This window comes from Sceloporus occidentalis, unplaced genomic scaffold, assembly GCF_023333645.1.
Source record: "Sceloporus occidentalis isolate IW3139 unplaced genomic scaffold, rSceOcc1.0.p SCAF_2, whole genome shotgun sequence".
NCBI classification, from domain to species: domain Eukaryota; kingdom Metazoa; phylum Chordata; class Lepidosauria; order Squamata; family Phrynosomatidae; genus Sceloporus; species Sceloporus occidentalis.
The window spans coordinates 63,629,287-63,640,457 of NW_028316982.1; the positions used below are offsets into that span (position 1 = coordinate 63,629,287).

General features: G+C 46.1%; 1 protein-coding gene across 4 annotated transcripts in view; it reads left to right on the forward strand.

Annotated features, from left to right (window-relative positions):
• Positions 1 to 10,516, forward strand: part of LOC149318478 (E3 ubiquitin-protein ligase NEURL1-like) — a 184,839-nt gene extending 174,323 nt beyond the window's left edge. For 3 of the 4 annotated variants that reach the window (XM_089509800.1, XM_089509802.1, XM_089509801.1), the window contains 2 exons: positions 6,569 to 6,715; positions 8,601 to 10,516. In XM_089509800.1, coding sequence (XP_089365926.1) covers positions 6,569 to 6,715; positions 8,601 to 8,842 — 389 coding nt within the window. In that variant the 3' untranslated portion in view covers positions 8,843 to 10,516. Of the gene's footprint in view, positions 1 to 5,882; positions 6,716 to 8,600 lie in introns of those variants that run through there. The other variant, XM_089509803.1, reaches the window with a different exon arrangement.
• The last annotated feature ends 655 nt before the right edge of the window (positions 10,517 to 11,171 follow it).

The window sequence follows — 11,171 nt, forward strand, 5'->3', positions numbered from 1 at the left end:
CAACAGTACACATGGGGGAACAGTCAGGACATGTGGGAGAAAGCTTGACGGAATAACTGAGTCTTCAGGTTCTTCTTGAACGACTCCAGGGAGGGGGCTGAGCGGAGCTCTTCAGGGAGGGCATTCCAAGATTGCGGGGCTACCACAGAAAATGCCCTTTGCGCAGTTGATACATATTTTGTCTTGGGGATGCTCAAAAGATTTTTACCCCCTGACCTGAGTGTGCGGGGCGGATTATATGGGGAGACGCGGTCCTCCAAGTACTCTGGGCCCAAGCCATTTAGGGCTTTATAGGTAACGACCAACACCTTGTATTGGGCCCGGAAGCGAATTGGAAGCCAATGCAGGTCTTTCAGTATCGGTGTTATGTGGCTGGTCCTGGAGCTACCAGTGACCAGCCTAGCAGCCATATTTTGAACCAACTGCAGCTTCCGAGCTTGGTACAAGGGTTGCCCCATGTAGAGCGCATTACAGAAATCAAGTCGAGAGGTTACCAGTGCATGCACCACTGTTTCAAGGTCCCCCCGGTCGAGGTAGGGACGCAGCTGGCGTATCAGCCGAAGCTGATAACAGGTGCTTCTGACTGTCGCATCCACCTGAGAAGTCAGGTGAAGCGACGAGTCAAGAAGCACCCCCAAGCTGCGGACTGAGTCCTTTACGGGGAGCGTGACCCCGTTCAGGACCGGTGGACAAACCTCCTTCCCAAGACCAGGAGAACCTATCACAAGTACTTCCGTTTTCTCTGGATTCAGGCTGAGTCTGTTTTCCCTCATCCAGCCCATTACCGACTCCAGACAGGCATTGAGCGGAGAGATGCCATCCCTAGTCACTGCATCAGTCGGAGACACAGAGAAGACTATTTGGGTGTCATCAGCGTACTGATAACACCGCGCCCCGTGTCTCCGGATGATCTCTCCCAGCGGCTTCATGTAAATGTTAAATAGCATAGGGGACAAGATCGCTCCCTGAGGGACCCCAGATGTAAGGGCCCTCTTATCCGAGCGACAGTCCCCCAGCTCCACCATCTGGAATCTACCCGAGAGGTAGGAACGGAACCACTGCAAAGCAGTGCCCCCGATACCCAACTCCCCCAGGCGATCCAGAAGGATACCATGGTCGATGGTATCGAAGGCCGCTGAGATGTCCAAGAGCACTAACAGGGACACGCTACCCCTGTCCATGCCCAGACGGAGATCATCGACTAAGGCGACCATGGCAGTCTCAACCCCATAGCCCGCCCGGAAGCCGGTTTGAAATGGATCTAGATAATCCGTATCCTCCAGGACCCTCTGCAGCTGGGAGGCAACCGCCCTCTCGATCACCTTCCCTAAAAATGGCAGCAGTGACACAGGCCGATAATTGTTTCGAATTAGGGGGTCAAGGGAGGGCTTCTTTAATAAAGGTCTTACGATGGCCGTTTTTAAGTTCGATGGAAAAAGGCCCTCCCTGAATGATGTATTAATGATGCGACACAACATTTCTGTTGTCGCCATTCCCCCTTGAACTGCCAGCCATGAAGGACAGGGATCGAGAGAGCAGGTCGTCTTCCTAACGCTGCTGAGGATCCTGTCCACATCCTCGGTACTAACAGACTCAAACTGATCCAGTATAACTGAGTCCACGGAAGCACTGGACGCCTCTACTCGTGATTCTGAACAAATAACAGCGTCAAGATCGGCGCTTAGCCGAGAGATTTTATCCGCGAAGAAGTTGTTAAACTCGTCACAGCAGGCTTTGGATGGCTCCAATAATGGGTTCAGGGGGGGAGCCACTTGAGTGAGCTCTCTCACCACCCTGAACAGCTCTGCTGGACGCGACTCCGCGGACGCAATACGTGCAGCATAGAACGAATTCTTAGCTGCACCTATTGCCACTCCGTAGGCCTTCAAAAGAGACTCTAGGAGTGTCTTGTCGGCTAAGTCCCGATGTCTCCGCCATTTGCGCTCTAGTCGTTGCGCAGCCCGCTTCCTTGCCCTGAGATCTTCCGTGTACCAGGGCTTTTTATTGGAAGCAGGCCGGAAAGGACACTTGGGAGCGATGCTGTGTATAGCCCTGGAAAGATCAACATCCCAGATGTTGGTCAGGGCGTCAACAGAGTCGCCGTCAGTTCCAACCAAATAGCCCTCTAGGGCTTCCTGGAACCTTTCAGGTTCCATCAGCCTTCGAGGGTGGACCATCCTAATAGGTCCGCCACCCCCGGGGGGGATCTGGACAGTAGCCTTGATACTAGCCTCCACCAGGAAATGGTCCGTCCATGACAGGGCAGAGATATTAGTTACCTCTGCCCACGGAGACTCCATGTCCGTACAGAAGACAACATCGAGTGTATTACCAGCAGAATGCGTGGGCCCTGTGACCAATTGGGACAGGCACATGGCAGTCATGGTAGCCATGAACTCCCGAGCCGCACCAGTTGGAACCTGTCTGGCCTCGAAGGGGATGTTGAGGTCCCCCAGGACAAGAAGCCTGGGGGACCCCAGCACCAGCTCTGAGACCAGTTGTGTCAGCTCGGCTAGGGAGTCTGTTAGCGCACGGGGTGGCCTGTAGACCAACAGAATCCCTATACTGTCCCTGGCCTTCAGGGTCAGGTATATACACTCGATATAGTCTGTCTGGCGGACATGGTTCCTGGTTAAGGAAAGGGTGTTCTTATAGATCAAGGCAACTCCCCCGTCCCCGCCCACTCACCCTGATCTGGTCCTTCACTGAGTACCCAGCAGGGAGGGCCTGTACCCACACCGCTTCGCTCTCAGGCCCAAGCCAGGTCTCAGTAATGCAAGCCAGGTCGCAGTTCTTATCCTCCACAAGGTCATAGATTATGTGGGACTTGTTCTTAACCGACCTGGCATTGCACAGGAGCAGAGACAGGGTTTGTGGTACAGTTGGACTGACCCTCAGACCTCTTTGGTTAGGAGCGTGGATGGAAGGAGGGATAGATATTACACATCGATCCCGCCTTCCCTTACAATACGATTCCACACTCCTACCGCTGTATCTCCCCTTGCCCCACACTACTCCAATAGGAGCTCCTCTTGACACAGCCACACCTCCCTCTCCCTCATCAAGCCACTTACAAACCATGTCCTACAATCCCCTAACAATATAAACTACCCTCGTTCGCAATACCCTCCCTCCTAGAATCTACAACAGCAGCGGCACCAGGCAACTGTCCTTGGCTCGCCTCCCTGATGGTATGGGGGTGTAGGCAAAGTCCTCTAGGCCGCTGCCCAGCTGGAAAAGGGTGGGCGGCGTCTTCTTCAGGGGAGACCGGGAAGCCGGATTTATGGGGCCGCTCTCACCGGCCCCGCCCCTTGCGAAGAGCGCCGCTCCGGCGGCGAGGAGAAGTCCTCCTTAGGCCGCTGCCCTGATGGAAGGGGGCGAGCGGCAGCGTCTCTGGCGGGGAGGCTGGGAGCCGGCTTTATGGGGCCGCTCTCACCGGCCCCGCCCCTCCGAAAATGCCGCTCCGGCGGCGGGGAGAAGTCCTCCTTAGGCTGCTGCCCTGATGGAAGGGGGTGAGCGGCAGCGTCTCTGGCGGGGAGGCCGGGAGCCGGCTTTATGGGGCCGCTCTCACCGGCCCCGCCCCTCTGAAAACGCCACTCCGGTGGCGGGGAGAAGTCCTCCTTAGGCCGCTGCCCTGATGGTATTATTAGGTTCCAAATTGGGACTGCTCAAGTAGTTGTGAAGATATACTTGGATAGGTTTCCAGATCTCATGGGCAGATTTTGAGTCTCAAGCTCAGGCCCCTCAAAATGGACAAAATTTGCCTCCCAAACCCTTCTAATGTGTATTTGGGGGCATTTAAAAAATAAATAAATAAATAAAATTAAAAATGTTAAAATAACAGTCCCTTGGAAGGCTAGTGTGACCCCCTAGCCCCTGACAATTGCCCACCTCTGGACCATACCATCACCATGGATTATCCCTAGTCTCAGGTTTTAGCTCCTGAAATATTGGAGCCTGCAATGCTCCTGACCTGGCACCACTTACTGCAGTGTTTGGTTCTATCATGTGTCTTACTACTTGGTTTGCAGCTATTTTAACTTAGCTTGCTGTCTATAACTAAGCAGAGACCTATTACCCAAGGCCTGAGTGAGGGAAGTATCATTATTCAGGCTGGACCAGAACTTGGAAAAGGTACATTTTTGAATAAAAATCCTTATTACCTGACATAGCATGTCCACTGAAGTTATAGCCCAACCATGTGACTTTGCCAAACCCTGGGATGGCCTGTAGATTGTGATGATACTTGGAAATGGTTTAGGGAAGGGACCTCAGGTCTAATTCCATATCTGTTTTAAGATTAAGAAGATTAAATCTTGCTTTCTCTTCAGAAATACATTGGATTTGTTCTATAGACTTACTAGTCTGGCTCATATTTGTCATTACATTAGGTGGATCACGTAGTCTAAAAAATACCGAATGTATTTATGTAAGTTGTGACTCTCTACCTGGTAATTCAGACCACATATGGTTGTATTGAAGGGCTAGATTGTAGACATTGGATTTTGGAATGTTTTCTGACTTAAAGTGGATAGTCTTTAAAAGTGTATAGGAATCAGATTTTTAATGTAATAACATCCATTATGAAAGTTGTACAGTAGTATCTGTGCACACACGTAGGCTCAAGTTAATGGTGGGTGGCATAAACATCTTAAGTCCCAGTAGGATTTCTCAGATGCTTCTTGTCTATGAATCCAGCTGATAAAAATATTCTCAATCATAGAGCTGGAAGAGATCATGAGGGCCATCTGGTCCAACCCCCCTGCAGTGCAGAAATATACATAGAAATCATCCATAAAAATGGTGGCATTATGCTGTGTAGCCATAAGAGTATCCACAGCAGTGCTGTTATACATGCTCTCCCCCATCCTATAGTTGGTAGAAATTTTTAGAGCTTATAGAAATGCTTCAACACAATCAGGGATAACATTCCTGATGGCTTGTAGTCTATAGAGGATGTTGGAATATAATAACTAGGACAGTATTATAAAATGACAATTTGAATTCAAATTGGAATGTATGGAAATGAAGTGGATAGTCCAGTCTCATACCCCATACTTGTCTATTCTCTTCACTACAGGCTAGTCCAATTGCCAAACGGGATTTGTCACTTCATTTCCATGCATAAAGGCTAGTTCACAAGGTCTTTGTTCACAAATGAACATCATTAAGACTGGACTTGCCACTTCATTTCCATACATAAAGGATTCAAATTTACATTCTCACACACCTAGGGTATATATAAGTCTGTCCCTGAACTAGAACTAGCCAAAACATAGTGAAAATTCGATTGCACTGTAAGAATCTGTCTTTCCTCATCTATCCCATCTATGGGCTGCTCTGCCTCTCAGTGGCAAGACAGCCTTGTTTGTTAGCCTCCCACTACTATCTGTTTTTAAACAGAGACTGGAGACTGAATTTGAGATGCAAGTATGCAGACTGTATGCTCTACCACACGTTTGTGATCTTTCCCCTAAATGATTGTCTGTTTGTATATTTTTCTACCATATCTGACACCACAATCACCCTGTTTTTGGCTGCTTTTTTCCCTTTTCATTTTTTAAGGTAAATAAGTACGTGAAGCTTGAGCCATGGTGACAGTTTACATGTAAACAGAAATAACTGAGCATGAGCCAACAGAAACACAAATGTGTTATTGGCAAACAACATGCAGATATTGGTCCCAGGGTGTTTTCATAAAAGCCACTGGTCTTTCCTCTCTCTCTCTCTCTCTCTCTCCTTGGACAGTTTTCACACCAAAACACAGATCATTGGAATGTTTTACTATTATTGAATTTGGAATTTTATTACTTGTAGCAGTAACCCCTCCCTCAGGGGGACATCTTCATCATCTTATGCTTTCTTTTCCTTTATCTTTCCAGAAACCTGAAACTGAAAGAGGATGTGCAACTAACCCAAGTTAACCAATGAATTTTGTAGCTGGGTGGGGATTTGTATCCAGCTCTCTAGTCTTTGTTCTTCTTCTGAGCCTTCAAGTCAACTTTGACAACTGTATCATAGGGCTTTCGAGGCAAGATTTATTTAGAGGGAGTTTGCCATTGCCTTCTTCTAAGGCTGAGAGAGTATGGTTTGCTGAAAGTCACCCAGTGGGTTTCCAGAGCTGTGCAGATTGGAAAACTGGTCCCCCAGAGTCCTAGTGTAACATTTAAACCACTATGGGATGGGATGGACGGGCACAAAAGAGTGGTTTGAGTCCACCCCGGCTGGAAGTGGGTCAGACCCTGCTCTCCGCATGGCCCACTCCCAGGGCAATCTATGGCTGCAGGGATTGATTGGCGCCACCAGGAGTCAGAGTATTCTGGCTCCTTTTTGTTTCAGTCCTAAGCACTAGAGTGCTGCTTGGGTGCAGCTTCCAGACTCTTTGGAGGCATGCATTGTTTAAACAGCATGTCTCCAAAGTAGCTGAAAGCCACTTAATTTGGCCCGTCTGTTCAGGCCCTATACCAAATTAGTGATCTTCTCTTAGCTTGATAATTTAACCACTGTGCCTTATCAGGTCTTGGTGAAAGTGCTGTTAAACCACATCAAAGTATCTTTCCTTCTGTAGGTTCTACTCTCATGGCTGAGCGATTGGGCCCATCTGCACCAAGTTCACCAACCTCATCTCCAAATTCACCCTCCGTCCTCTGCAGTGGTGTTTCTGATCCTGTTTTGAGCACATGTGGTTCTGGTCCACTTGGTAGCTCAGTCAGTGGTAAGGACCTTTCCTGCAGCATCAAAGTTGCATCCCATCCAGTTCCATCCCATAAGGACCTGACCCCTTCCTACACCTTTCAGTAGAAGATTCCTGTCTGCAAAATTCTATAATAAGGTGCAAATATCAGGAGTCATAAGCATTTTTTAAAAACAAACAAAAAATCATCATTTAAAGTCTCTATTTGAAATCTGTTTGTATGGTGAATTCTCATACAATGGTAAATTTGTTTAAGACTCCAATCTAATAGAGTAAACAGATACTGAAACATATTAATGTGATTCTAAAAGAAATGTTGAACTTAGCTATGCAGTGATATCTTTTAACACTACAAAAATGAATCAGCATTAAAAAGGAAGGGAAGGGGAGGGGAGGGGTGATCTTATAGGGATGATATCATAAGGGGCATCCTCCAGTAATGTCATTAAAAGCATTCTACATTAGCCATCCATCATAGTTGCACAAAGCCATTCAAACATAAATAATAAAATCTAACAAATAAAGAACACACCGACACAAACACATTTCAAAGGAGTGCTCTGGACCTGAGATTCCACCTTCTTGTCCTGAGAACTGGAAGGAGGGTCCAGGTTCTGAGACTCAGGGACAGAGTTGGAGATATGAGAACCTTGTTAACACATCTCTATTTGTAATGTTCTCTGAATCTGAAATTTGTTATTTTTTGAAGATACAAAAATCGAAACGGCAGAACTGTCTTCTTGGCAAATTAACTCAGTTCTCTAGACATTTCTCAGCATCCTGTGACATTTCTCCCGGCAGTGACCAGAAAGAGAGGTTTTAAAACAAACAAACAAACAAACAAACAAACAAACAAACACCACTGTAATTTTGCAGGGAGAGTATTGCTGTATACATATAGAGATATATACATTGCATATTCCTTTATTTTGTCTACTGACAGAAGTCAGATTCATCCTTTTGGGAGCTGACTAAGGAGTTTATCACATTGGCTTTCCTCCCACAATAGATGTGGGATGTAACTTTAAGAAAGCAGATCTTATTTCTCTGTGACCAGGGAACACAGCCCATTTGCAACCCGAGCTTCTGCTGCATCTTTTCAAGAATGGAAAGGGAGCCCAGAAAACCTGGGTTGCAAACAGGCTGCGTACTCCCTGGCAATGGAGAAACACGATAAGATCCGCTTTCTTAAAGTTACATCCCGTGTTTATCATGGGGACAAAACCAATGCGATAAACTCCTAAATGAGGTGTGATGGTGTGATTGGAGTGAATCCAATTGCTGATACCAACAAGAGTTGATGCATTGAATCAGTTGGATTGATGTTTGTTATTTATTTGAAGCATTTTTACCCTGGAGCAATGTACAATGGTTAAAAATATTTAATAATTAAATACACAAATATAAGCAATTAAAATAGACTAAAATAATTAAAAACTCTAGACATGTAAAACAGGCATACCAGCCACTCCTGACTTTAAGAGCAAATGCAATGCAAAACAGCACAGGCTTACCTATGTGCCAGAAGCTTAGGTAAGATGGAGCCATCCTGACTTCCTTTGGGAGGGAGTCCCACAACCAGGGTGCTATTATAGAGAAAGCCCTGTGGCATGCGCCTACCAACCTAAATTCATAGGAAGAGGAGATACTCAACAGGTCCTCCTCTGAGTATATCAAATTTTATGCAGCATCACATGGGAGGAGGTGATCATTCAGATATTTACATATTCACATAAGCACTGGCATAGCATTCAGCAGTTGATTTAATGAGTCTATCCACATTGGGACTAGTGATTGGATTTAAGCCATTGTGCTAATTTTTTACTGCTCATGCTTTGATCTGGTGATCTTTTAATATCCCAGGACTGCAGTTGATCAAAGACTTACCGTCTTTCTTGTGTTGCAGGCACAGCTCCAAACTCTCCAGTAAGCATGCCAGAATCTCCTCTTTCCCCTTCCATCTCAGGGTCCTGGAATGATGAATGCACCATCTGCTATGAGAACATGGTGGACACCGTGATTTACTCCTGTGGACATATGTGTTTGTGCTACACATGTGGGCTCAAACTCAAGAAGATGGCCAATGCCTGTTGCCCTATCTGTAGACGTGCCATCAAGGACATCATCAAGACCTATCGCAGCACTTAGAACAATTTGACAAACAGGGCAGGGATTGGGGAGATGATCTTGATGAAAGTGAACCAGACCAGATGGGAAGGGGTTGCTTTAGTTGCCAGTTTCCCATCCTTGCACATGTAGCTAATTCTGAATGTTGCTACCTGTGGGTAAACCCCAGAAATATGAGGGCTAAAGATTTTTTCTTTCCTGGGCATCTAGCAAGGAGTACTGCCAACACTTAGCTATGCAGCCAGCTATGCAGGGTTGGCTCTTGTGCTCTCCTTTCTGGGTTTCCCCTTCCTGTAATTTCTCTGCCCTTTTGTCCCATTGTGATGCTGCAAAGATTAAAAGAGGAATGGATCCTCTTTTGTCATTAAGTGTGTGAATGAATTCAAAATTTGGGAACCCACTAGAGCAGAGAAAGAACAAGACATTTGAGTACTGAAACCACCTTGGGGGAAGCACCGAGTCCCTTGTGGAATATTTCCTCCAAAATTTCCAGTCAGCTGGACTGGAAAGAACTGTCAGTGACAGCTGTCACAAAGGCACACCTGTGGCAACTGGATCTACTCCTTCACCCCACCCCCAGTGCTATCTGGCATATGCTGCTGCTAAGGAAGGCAGTCTTTGGGTGTTTTTTCTCTGTTGTGTGCTGCATAAAGGAGGCCCACTTTTAATTGACGATGCTCAAATTTTGCTTTTCACAAATACTCTCTTCCTTCTGCTCCAGAAGATGTTGTTCCTTTTGGTACCACACAACATTGTCTCCTTCATCAATGTTTCCTCCTTTGCTTTCTCAAGCCCTCTGTATTTTTTAAAAAAGTATTGCTCCAGAAAGTTGTTTTCAATGGCCATCATAAAATGATGGAGCACATTATCAAAGCCATTAGAAGGAAGGTCATTCGACATCTGTCCCATCTCGGAAGGAAAGGAATATCACCAATAATTTAAGTATCCTTGGTCAAACTGAATGTAAAACATAGTGCTGGGTCTACTTTGTTAAGAAGAAACATCAGAATCATAAGAAGTTTATATTTCAACAAAAATGGCTTAATGAAGGTTTTTAGAAGCACTCTTCTTCCCATCATGTGAAGAACAATGCTCTTGGCTTCACTTGCTCCTACCACTGTGAATATGCTTGGTGCAACTGAATTTTTGGCATTTCCCTCAGTGTCTTGCTACAGCTGGTTATCCTGTTAATGGACAAGCACAAGGCCTCATTTGACAATGGCCCCCAGCACTGATCCATTTGATAAACCATAAAACAAATAAGAAACTCTGGCCATATAATTTCTTAGATCCAAATGGACTAATGACGTCTGGGATCCCACACATTACCAGAGTTGGGGGAAGCCCCATATCCCAGTTCTAAATCTTAGTTCCCAGCTGTGGATGCCATAATGTTAAGTAGGGAACAGGTGGTTTAAGATTAGGGACCATGAGGGGAACAGAAGATTACTGGTGGTGAGACTTATTTCCCTCTTTGCCAAAAGTGTTTCCATCAAGTATGGGGTGGATTTTCTCCTCACCAAAGATATGTTGTGCTAATACATAGTACTGAAATTTCAGTGTGATAGCCTATATCAGGAAGAGAAGGTAGAAATCTTCTGTATGTAGCTGACAAGGGGAGGATAAAATATATTTCCAAGTGCCCCCAAAGTACACAACACCTGCCATGAAGGAAAAGGCAAGTCTTTCTTTTACAGTACAGTGCTACCTCGGGTTACGAATTTAATTCGTTCCGCGGCGCCGTTCGTAACCCGATACATTTCGCAACCCGAAAAGGCGCTGGAAAGCCGCTAGCCGCGGCTTCCGATTTGAATTTCGCGCCGAAATTAATTTCGTAACCCGAAAAATCTTTCGTAACCCGGAACAGTTTTTTCCAATGTAACTTTTTCGTACCCCGGAAATTTCGTAACGCGGTGAATTCGTATCCCGGGGTACCACTGTACATTCATTCAAGTGAAAACCTTGGGTTGGACCCTCTGTCCAACCATATGAACTGTTTCACCCTGTGCTAGACCCATTCCAGCTCATTGTTTACAGGGATCAGCATTGTACGTGCTGCTGAGCTGCAAGTTTGACATGTCTTACTCCTCAAAGTGTCATTCCAAAAAAAGGTGCTCTCAATCTTCTTTAGGGGCTCTGTTACTGCTGGATCCTAGCCTTTGGTTCCATGGTCCAGACACAGCTGTTCATGGTACCCAAGATTGGCTGCGTCTAGTGGCTACCTTACTCTGCGTCATGATTCAGCTGGCCCTGCTAGTTGGGTCTCTGCCTATGATGATCTGAATATGGAGTGTTTTAATAGAATAAAATTGCTGTTTGGGCTCAGCAGCTCATCCTGAATTGGGCTCAA